A 17,011-nucleotide genomic window follows, 5' to 3' on the forward strand; every position below is an offset into this window, starting at 1 on the left:
TAAATCATATTTTTAATTTTCATGAACATATACATTCAAATAAAATAAACATTTACAATGAAATATACTTTATTTATTTATTATTTTGATAAGGGGGGGGAGTACTTGGTAATAATGAAAATTTAAGTAGGGGTATGCAGATATCTGAAGATTGAGAAATGCTGTTCTATGGCATAAACACATACTAGCTATGGCTTTCTTCACCTCTAAAAAACTAGATGTACTTTTCTGCTCAAGACATTTACATGCCCCATCCACAAAGCAAGGAATACAAGTCCATACTTAAAACCTCCCTAAATTCTCATAAAGAAGAAGAGGGAAATCTAATTAACTGATGACTCCTCTCACAAACTATCCCCAATCACTATTCCATAGTGATGGTGTTTGTCTGTTCTACAAGTATTTTCAAGGACAATGTTCTGCTTAAACTGGCCCATCATTCCCCAACTTTCTTTCACAATTATTAGAATACAAGCAGCTGTTAGCCAACATACAATTTACTGACCTGCTTCAAACCCAACAAAACAAGAGGAAGAGAAATTCGCTTCCTCTTATTTTATTCTATCCACTTCTGCTCTTTGGAATTGCAAAAAACCAACTCGCTCACTGTCTTCCACAAAGACTACAACCTTCAGATATTCATGAAACAAATCAACAGATCACGTCTTTCTTTCTTTCTTCTAAACCCATCTGTGCGCATACCTATACAGCAATGATACGCAATATGTTTTGCAGTCATTGTCATGTGTGTGATATTTTGAAAAACACACACTCGACACCAGCTGCAAAACATATTGCATATCCTTGTTGTATGTGTATATGCATATAATGTCAAATATTTCAATATAAAAAGTGCCAAAAATGCTTCATTATGCTCAATACAAAAATGCTTCATTATGGATAAATTTAATTATGCCAATCAGATAAATTAATTTTGCCTTTAACAATATTGGAGGTTTTTATTTATGTTTTTAAAACAGAATATGAGAAAAAAGTGAACTGTTTTGGTAGCACTAATAAAAGACGAACTCCTGCCCAAATGAGAGAGAGCATCCATATACTATCTTTTATTAACACATTAACTTTGTAATTAATTTTCATTAAGAAAAGCATTAATAATGCTGTATTGTAATGCAGCATAATAATAAAATAATAATCATTTCAGAGGAATATCAGTTATAAAGAAGAAATTTCGCTTTTCTTCTTTATAACTGCTGTTATAAAGAAGAAAAGCGAAACAGATAGAAAAAAAAAAACATGAGATATACAAAAATTCTCACAATGTGAGTTAATACTTAGTTGGGTAACCTTTAGCATTAATTACGGCCTTACAACACTTCCCCATGGAGTGAACCAAGTTTTTTAGTTCTTCAGCTGTTATAATGTGAAACCAAGATTGAATTATTGCTTCTATTAATTGGGTTTTATGGGTGGGTTGCTTCTGACTAACAAATTTCTTTACTTGGATTCATAGATTTTCGACTCGGTTAAGGCCTGGGCTATTCCCAGGCCATTCCAGCAGTGGAATATGATTATCTTGAAACCACTTTTTGCACACAGCAGCAACATGACATGGAGCTGAAACCTGTTGAAATATAAATGCTTCATTATCTTGGAAAAGATCACATGCAGAAGGCTTCAGTATGGGTTCAAGTATTTCATTTATGTATTTTGGGGCATTTATATTCCCATTAATCATACAAATTCTGCCCATACCTTTTGATGTCATACAACCCCAGATCATAACACTAAGTGAGTGTTTCACAGTAGGTGCAATGCAATCAGGGTGTAAATCTTCTCCGATTCTTCTCCTTACATATTTTATGCCATCACTACCAAACAGGGAGATTTTGGTCTCATCACTCCAAATAACACTGTCCCGTTAACATGGGTTTTAGCCCAGTTTAATGTTTTCAACCTTTGTTTGAGAGATAAAAATGGCTTTTTCATAGAATTCTAGCATTTAGACCAAATTCCTGCAATCTGATCCAAACCAACCTTGCACTCAACTTCACATTGTATTGCAGCATTTCATCTTGTATACACCCAGATGATTTTCTTGTCACGTAGGCACAGTTTCTCAATTCTTCTATCATCACTTGCTGTTGTGTACCTTTTCCTCCCTTTACCAGTCTGGTTTTGTAGTGAGTGAGTCTCTTTATATCTCTTCAAAAATTTAGAAATGCCACTTTTTGTTAAGTTTCCATCAATTTTTCTTCTAATTTCTTCATAACTGTAGCCTTGTTCACTTAATAGTACTATTTTACATCGCTTTCTGGGTGACCAGTCAACTCTTTGAGCAATTTCTTTAATTTTATTATGTTTTACAAACTCACTAAATGAAGAACACAAAAAACACCATCCAATTGATAGTAATCACATAACACACTGACAAATGTCCTCCTCTAAGCTCCAATACATGACATCGATAGCTGAATCCTACTGTGACCTTATTGGCTCATTGCCAAAACAAGATAACACCTAACTGGATCTCTAAACACTGATGCTCACTGGCTATATTCAAATAAAGGAAAGCTACTTCATATCAACCTAAGCAAGTTGTGCTTCTTTTTTCTGGTTATTTGGCTATAACTTTTCATAGAATACAGATAAATATACAAATTAATAACAGAAAAACTCACGTAAAAAGATTATCTAATAGTATAATTTTCGCCTGTGTCACAGGCATCTTCAGTACATTTTAAGCTCAAAGTAAACAATAACCAACAATTCCAAAAAGCGCCACCTAAGTAGCTAGTATAAGATAACTAAAAAGGTCAATAAATTTCCTAACAAAAATTATGTATACAGTAAAAAGTTAGGAAAGATTAGCTGAATTATAAAGTACTATCTCCCACAAAAGGGATATATGTAAACCATCAGATCTGTTTATGTTAGGCAAGCGAAGTAAAGCTTCACATGTTTCTTTATAAATCCGTTCCATGAGGAACAGACTTTTGTGAAGGACTCTTGTCTTTTTCCAAAGAACTCTATGGCTAGTGATGATGGCATGTTCTGCAAGTCCACACTGTTCAGGTTCAAGGTATTGAATATAAGACTGGTGTTCTTCTAGCCGAATAGAGGCAGATCTTCCTGTTTGTCCAAAATAAGATAATCCGCAAGAGCAAGGAATCTGGTAAACACTGGATAATTAAGACTTGGAAGCTTGTCCTTTGGAGAAGTGAGAAAGGTGAAGATTTTTCTGAATGGTCGAAAGGCAACAAAACTATTCAGTGGTTTTAAAACTTTTGTTTTTCATCATCATCAAATTCCTGCCATGTACCCTCAAGGGGTGTACAGGATATGATAGTACTACATGAAAAATTTACAACATTACTAAATCTACAACTTTTCTCCAGATCAGTCTGTTACTTGTCAAGACTGCAATATTACCAGATCTTATATTTCTGTCATCTAAGGCACTTTGTAGCGTATCAATCCACCTATATCTTGGTCTTCCTCTGGGTGGTTTTCCTGCCAACCTGGCAGAGAACACTTGTTTTCATAATCTTTCCTTGCCCATTCTGTTTAAATGACCATACCATCTGAGATTAGCTCTGCTAACACATTCCTGGATGCTGACAATGTCAAGTTCATTCCTAATATCCTTATCTTTAATATGATATTGCCATTGATGCCATCTGTTCATGCCTCTAATCTTTCTCATATCTGTGGTCTCTAGTCTTTGATCAATTGTTTTACTTCTGACCCAGCTCTCAGATCCATAAGTTAAAACTGGTTTGAACACTGTCTTGTATTACAGTTAATTTAGTGTTCCGACTAATTTCTTTCTTATTCCATATGAATTTATTCAACTGACTTCCTACTATACCAGCTTTATTGATTCTGTTGTCTATTTCCATATTTAATTTAACCATCTTCACTAAAAATCGTGCCTAAGTAGGTGAAATGTTTTACTTGTTTACAGGTTCTCCGTTTACAATGCAGTTGACATTTTCAACAATTCTGCCAATTTTCATTGTCTTTGTCTTGTTATTGCTGATCTTCATTCCATATATATTACAATTCAGTCAAGGAATCTTGCAGACTCGTAGCAGATTTATTGATAAGTATAACATTGTCCGCATAAAGTAAAGAGCTGACATTAACATCTCCAATTTTGATATCATGTTCAATACCACTTTCCTTCACATGTGATCCATATAGATAATGAATAACAGAGGGGATAATGTACATCCTTGTCTCACACCAGATTTAACATTAAACCAGCTTCCTATACTTTCATCAATTCTAACTGCTGACTTACAACTCAAATAAAGACTAAGTATTGCTTGATATAATACCCCATTAACACCATATAAATGTAGAGTATTGAATAGCTTCTCTTTTGGCTACTTATCATATGCCTTTTCCAGATCTACAAAACTCAAATAGAGATATTTGTAATATTCCCATGATTTCTCCACTATTTGTCGTAAAGTGAAGATCTGATTCTGACAGCCTCTATTTGGCTGGAATCCAGCTTGTTCTTCACCAAGCTTTTCTTCTACAATTCTTCTCAACTGTTTCTCAAGTATACTTGCATATATCTTACCAGGAATACTCAGTAGGGAAATACCTCTGTATTTCTCACATTCAGTTTATTTCCCTTTTTATATATGGTCACCATGAGCTCTACTCCAATCATTGGGAATTTGTCCCTCTGTCCAGGGCCTTCTGAACTATGCAGTGCAGCCACTGCAAGACTTTTTTACCACCATACTTCAGCATTTCTGGACTAATATCATCTACTCCTGCTGCCTTTTAACATTTTAAGCTTTTAATGGCTTTTTCTACTTCAAGTATGGATATGCATTCCTGATTATATGCCTGCTGAGTGTTTTTTACCACTGTGCTATTACTGCTTGTTTCATTTAGCAATTTCTCGAAGTAATTACTCCATACTTCAAAGGATATCTTTTTCTCCTGGTTTCATGTCACCTTTATAATCTCTAACTCCTTTTACAGTATTCTTCTCTCCATTTCTAAGCTTCTTCAACAACCTCCAAAATATTTTGCCACCTTCTTGATATTTATTTTCTATGTTCTTGCCAAAGTCCTCCCATGACTTTTGTTTAGCCAGTTTTACACAGTGTTTAGCTTTCTTACATTTGTCTCTGTATTCTCTAAGAGCACAATCTGACTTATTTGACAGGAACTTTTGATATGCTTTCTTCTTTTCCTTCACTGCCTCTTTAACTTCCATTTTTCCACCATGGATTCTGATTTTTCTATCCTTGCAGACAACCTCACCACATGCCTCTCTGGCTGAATCAATCAAGGTTTTCTTCAAAGCTTACCACTGAATCTCTAAAGTTTGGTTCCTGTTCTCAAACTGTTTCATTTTTTCTTCAATAATTTTTGTGTATTTTAGTCTACAGTTCACATCTGAGAGCTGCTCAACTTTAATTCGCTTTAAAACTTTCTTACATGTTATTCTTTTCAATATGAAATTCAATTTTATCCTGCTCAAGACTAAACAGTGATCACTTTCAATTTGAAATCCTCTGTACACTCTGGTGTCCTGCACCAGGGAGAAAACATCACTATCAACAATAACATAGTCAATGAAACTTTTCTTATTTCTTGCCTCTTCTCTCCATGTGAATTTGTGCACATTTTTATGTTGGAACATGATGTTAGTAATAACCAGTCCATGTCCTGAGCAGAAATCCAACAAATATTTGCCATTATTATTAGCTTTGCTCTTTTCTCCAAATTTTCCTAACATATTTTGTATGTCTGACAATCATTTCCTACTCTACCATTTAGATCACCAACAAGGACCAACTTTTCCTTTTTCATTGTGTCAGATGCTTTCTCTAAATCCTCAAGAAATTCATCCACTTCTACCTTAGTAGAACCTTCTGCTGGATCATAGGCACAAATAAGTCTCATTTTCCAGTTCCCCATTCTGATGTTTGCCCACATCACTCTACTTGAGACTGCCTGCCATTCAAGAAGATTAGCCTTGTATTTAGTGTTGAATACTATGGCTACTCCTTCTTTTCCTTGATTGTCATTGCCTGAATATAACATTTTGTATTTATTGCTCAGAAAGAGATCACCAGTTTTTGTCTTTTTTTGTTTCAGTCACCCTTATTATGTCGATCTGGTACTTATCTAATTTCTCAGCTAGATCCATTTCTTTGCCATTCAGGCTTCTTATGTTGATAGTACTGATCTTTAACCGGGCGACGCTCCAGCCTGCATGAAATTTTGTCATGTTGTACCATCATTTTGTAATTTGGTTTAAGCCAATAAGAATTACAATTTGGTTGGCTAAATCCCAAATTGCCAGCCCATCGCCGTTCGTTCAGTATCCAAATAAATACCCAACAGGGTGCACCACGAGAAGGTGAGGATTGGACATTAGGTCAGAAGCCCTGGTTGGTTCTCCACATTCTTTTGCTATACGTTCACTAAATTATACTATTAAATCTTTTTACGTGAGTTTTTCCGTTATTAATTTGTATTTATATGTCTGCTCATGGTTTGCCATTATTAAAACTTATTGCTAGACTTTACAGAGAGTCTATTTCCAAACAATCTGCCAGATATGGCAAAAGTATTAGTAAAGAAGGCTAAATGCATTAAAAAAATAATTTTCCTAAAACAATGTAAGATGGCTCAGGTTATTCCTACCTGTTGTAAAATAAAAGAAGTTTTTAGGTCTCCAAGAGCTCATTGGATCTATTTAAAAGCTAGTAAGTCTCTTTTGAATTATCAGCAACACGACACTAAGAAATCTCTAGTCTTCTTAAATAGAGAAATTATGGACATCAAGAACGCTCTAGAATCTGTTTTAATGGCTGAAACTTTTAACACTTTATTGCACATCTTTGGCTTCTTATCTAAAGATCTTTAATGAATCTCATGATAAGTTAAAGCACAAGTTCAGCATAATATTACTGGATCTGGGTCAGCCTACCTAGATCCAGTAATATTATTGGTGATACAGATGAAATAGTTATCAATGTTTCTAACTAACAGACAGTCAACGTTTTGTTTTATCAAAAGAACATGATTTTGCCGTCCGGAAAAATTGCACTGAATAAGGTGCCCCTGATGGATTTTTTTCATAACATAGACAGATATTCGATCCTTATCCCAAAAAACAGCCAACAGGTTATGTTTTGAATGTCCGAAAATTCTTTTTAATGCCAAACCTCCACATCCTAATCTTTCTTACTCTGAATTTAAAGCATTGAAATCACTTAAGAATAACAATAATTTAATTATTATGAAAGCTGACAGGGGGAACGCTGTAGTTATTCAGGATAGGAAGGAATATGAGAGAAAAATGTGCCTATTACTCCACGACTATTCAATTTATAGGCCTCTTACATCGGATCCTATCAAGAGTCAATTGAAGAAACTTAATTCTCTTATAGATAATGTATCTACATGAAATGAAGATCAAAAGAAAAAACTTAAAACCTTCTTCGGTCGTTCACCTAGATTGTATGGTCTTCCGAAAGTTCATAAACCAGGCATTCTGTTGAGGCCAGTTGTAGATTGCATAGGTTGTCCCACTTACAAAATTTCAAAATTTTTTATCAAATCTTCTCACTTCTTCAACTAGAAGTACTGATACTTATATAAAAAATACTTTGGATTTCAAAAATAAAATTTCAGGTCTTCATTTGGACGTTTCGGATATCACAATCAGTTTAGATATTGTTTCTTTATTTACAAATGTTCCTTTATCTGACAGCATTGAATTACTGCAACAGGAATTTCTTTAAGACATTGTAAAAATATTTGATTTTGTAATACATTCTGTTATTTTTCCTTTAAAAATAAGTTGTATCAACAAATTGAAGGAACAGCAATGGGCAATCCTCTTTCTCCTGCTATCTCCAACTTCTTTGTGGAACACTTTGAACAACGTATCTTTGACAACATTTCTCCCAGACCTATTCATTGGTTCAGATATGTCGATGACATTTTTGCTATATGGAATGGCTCTTCTGATGAACTTCAACAGTTTCTCACTAAGTTAAATGCACTTCATCCAAGGATCCAGTTTATCCTAGAAGTAGAATCAAATAAGCAGTTAGCCTTTTTAGATCTAATTCTTCACCAACGATGAAAACCCTGCGAAGGCAGAGCAAGAAGCAGCTCCTTCCGTACAGCCACCACCTGACACGATGCTGACAGCAGATCCCAAAGTGTTTAAACAAACCACACCAAGAAAAACAGAAAAGAAGAAGCGCTCCGCAAAAGGTAGAAACCCCTACTAGTAAAACAGAAACAAGAGAAGAAAAAATGGAAGCAAACAGTGCCGCAAAACGCACAAGAGACTCAGACACGGAAGAAAATAAAAGGACAAAAGCCCAGCAGCCCAAATCCAGCAGAAAATAATAATGAAACCCCAAAACCAGCAGAGGAAAATCTAACAACAATGGTGGAACCAAGGGAACTGGAATCCCAGATCTCCAATGAGGACGATTCTGACGATATGAAATTCTAGGACGACAACATGGAGGATAGCAATACAACTGCCCCCACACACACAACCTCTAAAATGAACCAAAGTTTAAAAATTGCAACATTAAATATAAGCGGTCTGCGCAATCCTCAGGCATTTTCTCAGTCTATAGAAAGACGACTCATACAGGCCATTATATCCATGCTGAATCTCATCACCATCCCAGTCAAAAGGCAGGAACTATTAAAACACTGGTTCATCATGCCCACTCCTTTTGTTCTTCAGACGATCTATTACAGAAAGAACTGCAATATATTACTTCTTCCTTTCTATCTAATGAATATAAGAATTCCCTTATCAAAAGAGCTTTGAGTAGTTTTAATATGTCTTCCTCTTCAAATACAGAAGAAATAACGCACATTCCTATCCCTTATGCACAAGGCATTAGTGAACGTATAGCAAAAGTTTTAAAACCACTGAATAATTTTGTTGCCTTTTGACCATTCAGAAAAATCTCCACCTTTCTCACTTCTCCTAAGGACTTCCACATCTTAATTATCCAGGTGTTTACCAGATTCCTTGCTCTTGTGGATTATCTTATTTTGGACAAACAGGAAGATCTGCCTCTATTCAGCTAGAAGAACACCAGTCTTATATTCAATACCTGAACAGTCTGGACTTGCAGAACATGCCATCATCACTAGACATAGAGTTCACTGGAAAAAGACAAGAGTCCTTCACAAAAGTCGGTTCCTCATGGAACGGGTTTATAAAGAAACATGTGAAACTTTACTTCACTCACCTAACTTAAACAGATCCGATGGTTTACGTCTATCCCCTTTATGGGAAATAGTACTTTATAATTCAGCTAATCTTTCCTAACTTTTTATTGTATATATAATTTTTTTTTTTTTTTTTGTTTGGAAATTTATCGACCTTTTTAGTTATCTTACACTAGCTACTTAGGTGGCGCTTTTTGGAATTGTTAGTTATTGTTTAATTTGAGCTTAAAATGTACTGAAGATGCCTGTGACACACAGGTGAAAATTATACTATTAAATAATCTTTTTACACGAGTTTTTCCGTTGTTAATTTGTATTTATATGTCTGTTCACGGTTTGCCATTATTAAAACTTAGAAATTGAACAAACTTTGTTGCATTACATTCTTGATTAAATTACCTTTCCATTGATATATAATTTTATGGTATTACACCAAAAAAAAAGTGGTTATGAGCCATCAAACCTCAAAAATACACTTTTTCCAAAAGGTTTCCACAATTTTGGCCACTAGTGAAAATTACCAAATGAAGATATCTTAACCAAATTCAAAGCAGTTTCGGATAAATATTTGAAGTGCAGTAATTTTTAGTATAACTGTCATCCTTTATTTGTATTTGGGTACAACTTGTATTTTAAAAATACAATACATGCTGTTATTAACATTCAAGAAAATGTTACAAGAGCTAATCTCATGTGGTATAGTCACACTTGAAGAGCGGAAGAGGAAAGATTAACAAAACAAGTGCTCTTTGCCAGGTTGGCAAGGAAAAGACCCAGAAGAAGACCAAGATATAGATGTATTGATACAGTTAAAAGAGCCATAAAAGGCAGAAACGTAAGATCTGATAATACTGGAATCTTGATAGATAACAGATTAATCTGGAGGAAAGTTGTTGATCAGAAGTTAGTAACGGTGTAACTTTTTCATGTAGTACTATCATAATTATCCTGTACATCCTCTGAGGGTACATATTATGAATGTGATGATGATATTGACGAACTTGAAATTTCATGCATGTATGCATGTAGAAAAACTTACCGAGAGAGGTGTAGACATTCGCTCTAGAGTGTGGAGTATACGCTTAGCAGTTGAGCTCATGCAATCTACAGCTTCACTGGATTTGACTTGACAAGGTCTTAGCCTGTTTTTGGAGGGTCTTGAAGTCTATGAATGAAATTATCAAGCAGCGTAAATTTTAAAATACAGTTAATTTTTGAAATAATTTTCTAAATTAATAGACCATATATTATTTAGTAAATGAATGCATGTATTGTATAATAAGCTATTAGGAATTTTTCTTCCATCTCACCCACTCACTCACTCTCCCCTCCAAGATCTCTAGTAATCGAGTGATACCACCACACAGTTCTTGCCTGGAAAAGATCCTGATTCAAATCTAAACACATCTATGAAGTGAGGAATTTTATTTATTTATCTATCTATTTTTGTAATATAGGTAAAACTAACTTAGCCAGTCTTAAAACAGCAAATCAGGTTTTTCTCCACTGTAAGAAGAAATGAAATGGTCTAGAAACATCAACAAAATGTCAAGAACACTATACTAAAAGGCATAATGATTACTCTCCTGTTCTGAAATTTGTGATGGCCTGCATATAAGAGTTGTGATGTTCTTCATATACCTGGACCAAAGCAGCAAAAGATGCAAATATTGTGTGTGTGTGTGTGTGTGGCAATTAAACAAGGCCCTCATTAAATTGCCAAAAGTTAGCATACTATATTCAAAAATCTCGAAAAAATAGTTTATTGCAGTGAAATGTACAATATGCATACTGTTATCTTTCATATATTAGCATAAACAGTTTCTAAAATGCACTGACAGCTTAATCCTCATTTCTAAGAGCTAAAAATATTGTCAATTTAAGTAGTACAGCAGGAAGGCAGACACTATAGCAAAATGATGTGCTATAACCCATAACACCACTCTGACAATATGATGCAGTATTAAGAACTATAGAAAAAGTCACAGTCTAAGTCTCATAAAATCAATGTTATTTTAATTAGCTCACTATTACAAACAATAAATGCTTAAAATCACAATCATATATTCATGAAATAGCAATGTTTATGTATGGCAGAAACAATACATAAAAAAAAAGGAAATTATAGGAAATTGTACCTTGTCAACAGAACACTATGGATTGGCAGGAACCAAACATAGAACACAAAACACCACACACACACAAAAAAAAGTACAAATGCAAACAATAATGGAACACACACACACACACACACAAAAAAAAAAAGAACTAGACAAATATGAAATTATAAAAAAGAAAATGCAGAATTAATGTTTAAATTTTGAAATGTTATGTCAGCTCAAATCAATCTCACATAAGTGAAAAGTAATGAACTAAAGATGTGCAGACTATCATTAAGGTCAAAAATTTAGATAAAAAAAAAATAACTTGAAATCAGAATAGTTTTTTACCTTATGGATAAAGAACAGAGAATGAGCTTTTACCCAAACTTCAGAACTTTTAATTAAAAAAATATTGTGCCACATAATTTAAATTTCTAAGAGAACAGTATCCATTTATACCAGTTATCCATCACTGCATGTCTATCTGAAGCTGACTTGTTCATACCAATTGTGCCATTCACATTTTCTTTTCCCTTAAGCTGACTAATGCAGGCTAATGTTCATCACTTGTGTCCTCTCTCTCACGTTGTAAATAAAGGAGCTTAATTATAAAGTTGACAAGTGCTAAAGTATTAAGTTTTTTTTTTTTTTTTTTTTTTAATGGGAGAGAATGTACATATGTACTTTAGTATGAAGATTTTAGGTATGTGATATTAATTTAGGCTAATATAATATTTTGAAATTTAAACAATTCTGCATTTTCATACTCTTCCAGTTCTCCCATTACTCCTTGCATCATTACTTTTTTCATGTTGTCATTTTGGGTTCTTTACATTTCGTTCCAGTCAGCACTTTCTGACTGTTGTCAATGTATGATTTCTGCATTTTCTTTTTTCCCACAATTTCCTTCGTTCTTTCTTTTCACCATTTCTCTTGTTTCAGAGAGATGGGGAGGAGAGAATCTTTTTCCCTCCCAAAATTCACTACAGCAAACCTTGTGCAAACTATTTCTCTAGTCTCTAAGGGTTCGCTACAGTCAGCATCTACTATACTTTAATTTAGTGTAGAAAATTCATCTAATTTTCTCTTTGTTTTCACTTGTGTGAGTCACCCATAATTGGTCAATATGCTCGCCATTCACTACAGATGGAACACTTTTAATTTAGTTATTTTCATTATGATTGGAAATATAAACTGTCTTAATGTTTGATGTCTGCTTGACTTGGCCATATCTAAAATAAGGCTTGATCAAGTTCCTTCTGCCACAGAGGAGATCAGATGCAGTGCATGCTCTTCAGCCATGGAGATACAGCAATCCCAGTTATCCAACCACAGCAGATAGGAATATGCTGGTTGGATAAGTGAAAGGTTAGATAACTATTCTGAATTAAGTTATTTTTTTTATCTAAGTTTTTGACCTTAATGATAGTAACCACAATTGCATGGTGTTTACCAGAAGTAAGTTGACACTAACACTTCAAGGTTAGTGTGTCAGATTGAAGGTCAAATAACTAAGAAATCAATGCATTACAACAAATGAACACAAAACCAAAATATCACAAAGCTTTAGATCTGAACTTAAACATGCAGTAAATATCAAACAAACATGTCCTTTCTAGAATATTCATCCATATACATTAATATCTAATAACAGCTCAACTCCCTAACTATAAATAAAGATCATTAAACATTAATGCTTGAGCTCCATAGTGTGAATACATTACACCCACATTTTTTGAAATTACAATTCTCTCTCCAGCTGAATAATGAAGGGATAATATAAGACTATAACAATTAGCAAGATCCGCTGTACTCTGAAGATATTGAGTACAAACCAGCAAAATATTAATAAGTTCAATAAATTAATTATATTTTTTCTTCCCTTGGTGTTGTTTATACTGCTGAAGTGCTATTGTGAATAACCAATAACATCGAAGCCTTTCCATACATATATAATTAGCAAGATGACCACTGATGTTATTCTTATTTTACTTATTTATTGATTTTTAATATGAATCTCATCAACAGAAGGTTATATTCCTCCAAGTAAACAGGTAATTTAGGGTGTATGAGGTGTCAAGGAAAGATAGTACCTCTCCACTTTTTTGTCAGGCATTTGATTCAATCTGTAGAAGAGAACTATGAGAAACTATGGAAGAATTTGGAATTCCCAACAAAACTATAAGAATAATAAAGAATCTATAAGAGAAATCTGAAAGTGCAATACGAGTGGAGGACACCTTAACTGGTTCCACACACAGAGTGGAGTAAGACAGGGATGCAATCTTATTCAATCTTACACTGGAAGAAGCAACCAGTAAGGTCTTAAACAAAGAAGACTACGGAATCAAAATATATGGGAAAAATATAACAAACTGAAAACTTGCAGACAACATTGCATTACTTGCAAACACAGAAGATCTACGACGAATTTCTGATAAAATAAAGAATGTATGAAATTTGGATTAAACCTAAATATAGACAAAACAAAATTACAAATAGGAAAAAGAAACACCAATCTGAAAACTGAAATTGATAGTAACAATCTAGAGCAGATAGAAAACTTCACCTACCTCAGAGGAGTAATTCAGTACAATGGTGAAATTACAAAAGATATAAACAAATGAATTAGCCAAGCATCCCAAACTTTTGGAAGACTAAATAAAATATGGAAGTTAAGAGACATCAGACAAGTAACAAAAGTAAGAATCTACGAGACAATGGTCCTCCCAATACTTCTCTATAGAAGTGAATGCTGGAATCTCAAAAAAGCTAAAGAGAAAAAATTATTAACTATTGAAATGGGTTGGCTAATAAGATTGCTTGGAGTATCTCTGCTGGATAGACTAAGAAATAAAGACATAAGGAAATGACTAAAACAAGAAATAACAATAACAGACAAAATCCAAGAAAGAAGACTGCGATGGTTTAGCCATGTGACCAGAATGGGAACAGAAAGATTACCAACTAAAACCCTGTATACAACGATGGAAGGTAAAAGATCCAAAGGGCAGCCCAGAATTAGATGGATAGACAAAATAAAAGAAGACCTGAAAACCCAATCATAATGAGTGACACCAAACTGGACAGAATTGGACTCCCCCCAGGGACAGACAGAAGTGGAAAGAGTTCATTCAGCCTCATCATCATCCACATAGATGATGGAAGAGAGAAGAAGAAGAAACAGGTAATAGTGTACTGTAGGAGGGCTAACGGTTCAATTATTGGAATCCTCTTCTACAGACCAAACATGGAACTTGCGCAAGTCAATTCAGACATCCAAACAAGCTGATGATTTCACACCAGCTGATGAAATTCATCTCCCACTTCGACATTCACAAACATCCATTCTCAAGCCAGGCAGTCTGCAATGAGCTGCATATGACTATAATAAACAGACAACCTTTTTTTTATCACTTGCCCATCAATCAGTAGTGCTTGGAAAAAAGTGTTCGTCTGCTCAATGTGACAAATGAGAATTTTTGGTTGACAAGAGTGGGAGAGAGATCAGAATTGTAGTTCCAGTCTAAATGTTAATCTAATATTCATAATGCTGATTCTGTGTATGCAGTAAAAATACAAAAAACCTATTTTGGTCAATTATCACTGATATAAGGAGTTTATCTCTAAAAAATACTCAGAGTACCACAAAGTAACCAACTAATCATGACACAATAACTAAAACAGATGTACTATGGACAGTGGTAATTCATTTATTTCATACCAAATGATGGAATATAGAGAAAGAATAATTATTGAGTTTTTTTTCTTTATATTTTCAAAATATATAATTTCTTTATACTGATTCTAAAAACATAACCTAAATGTGTTGCATTTTTTCTTGACTATAATGTATATGACTAAACACACTTTTTTTATAAACTCTTGTCAAGTAGCTTTATTTTTCTTCCTACATGTTTCGCCAATTATTTCTATTGGCATCCTCAGGGAAACAAACTAGTAAGCACAAAAGAAGGTTACAGACTAGGTTATAACTGATGGTTCCAATTCATACAAAAAAAAATAAAGCTACTTGACAAGAGGTTATAAAAAAAGTGTGTTTAGTCATAACCTAAATGTTCCAAATGCCAATGTCTTGGAAGCAATCTGAATTCAGAAAACTGACTAATAAATAATAAACCTTCTTCAGCTGTAGTTTATTTCAGAGATTTATAACTGTTTTGAAAATTGTTATCCTCAACAGAAAAAACTGCTTGCAATTTTTTTTCATAAAAGGACAATTAATAATAGCCTAAGAGTCAGGACAGAAAACTTGAAAATTATGAATCCCCCCACACACACACAACCCCCAATATCTCAGACTGATTAATGCAAAAAGTAGTTTGTGTGTGCATCACGATCATAGTCCATTAGTATAATGAATGAGCTATGTTTCTTATTGTTTTACTTCTTTTTTATATTTTTATTTATTTTTACTTAATTTGGAAAACCTCTAGAAATGAAACAGAATATTTTCAAGCTATTTCAGTCATCAAATAAGCAAAGTGGGCAATGAAATTAATCTTCCAGTTGCATCTACATCGATAATCATAGTATTAACAAAAACATAAACCAGATCCAAGTTTGAACATGTAATTGTGATATTTATTAGGTAATCATGGGACCCCACCCAAGATGACATCTCACTAATGAACCAGCACAAAATCTTTCAAGCCCTGATCAGTATCATCTCTGTTTATCTACTCATACGTTCATTAGCAATGGAGGAATGAATACCAACATAACAATACTAAAAGCTGAAGGCATTTATTTGGAAATTAAATACTATATTATTAAAACAGAAAGTTAATCTACTTTTAGATGAAGTTTCTGTTTTAGTAGCACTATCCCCTCTTTAAACAATTTAGCCACTGCACTTTGTTTACACTAGATCTTAAAAAAGTAAACAATGCATCTGGAATTATCATCACTGCATGATTTTTTCCAGTTCTTTTCACAAATTGCTTTCATAATATAAAATTATAATTCAAATCTTAACATTATAATGCTATATCATTAACTTTTCATTCCAAACAGAATTAACTGTTCTATTAGGAATTATATTTATAATTATATTTAGAAATTACTTATTTTTCTACCTTTAAATATGTAAATATAGTTCTGCATATTTGCCTTTATGCTCACAATTTCTTTAATGAGTCTGTAGTCATTAGCTTTAGAATTACAAAATGTTCCTATAAAACATTTGTGTTACTGAATGTGATAATTCAGTACAATGCTATTGTTTAGATATTTAGTTGTTTCTCGTAACTTGCTGTAGCCAGTTGTGTACAGAATAATGACATAATTATACGAATGGATTTTCCAATACTGATTAGAGGTCGAAAAGTCATTAAGTGATAAACTTAATGAGAGGCATAAAATCACAACCAAACTAAAAGTAAATACAGTAAAACCCTGTTTTTACGTTCCCACAATTTACATCATTTTCTGTTGGTCCCGTCTTAAGGCCTATTCTTACAATATATTGTTTTCCCCGCCATTAACAAACCTGATGTGGACGTTATTTCCCGTGATTTGTGTTTTTTTCTCGGGTGACAATACTGATTTTTGAATCTATTTCTGCAGAAATCTGCGCATTTCTGTTCCCAGATGGTGTTACTTTCAGCTGTAGTTTAGTTTCATTTCCACCATCACGGTGGCTTGCATGCTTGCAGCAGTAATGTAATGAT

The 17,011-nt window shown here is 33.7% G+C and overlaps 1 protein-coding gene across 1 annotated transcript in view; it reads right to left on the reverse strand.

The window, feature by feature from the left end:
- LOC150095268 (uncharacterized) overlaps positions 1-17,011 on the reverse strand; it is a 302,954-nt gene that overhangs the window by 201,280 nt on the left and 84,663 nt on the right. Inside the window, exon 6 of the mRNA XM_090410345.1 lies at positions 10,256-10,381. Within this exon, the coding sequence (XP_090266471.1) occupies positions 10,256-10,381 (126 nt within the window). The remainder of the gene's footprint in view (positions 1-10,255; positions 10,382-17,011) is intronic.

This window comes from Typopeltis vanoorti, chromosome 20 (genome assembly GCF_054136105.1).
Source record: "Typopeltis vanoorti isolate ZY-2024b chromosome 20, IOZ_Tvanoo_1.0, whole genome shotgun sequence".
Lineage (NCBI taxonomy): Eukaryota > Metazoa > Arthropoda > Arachnida > Uropygi > Thelyphonidae > Typopeltis > Typopeltis vanoorti.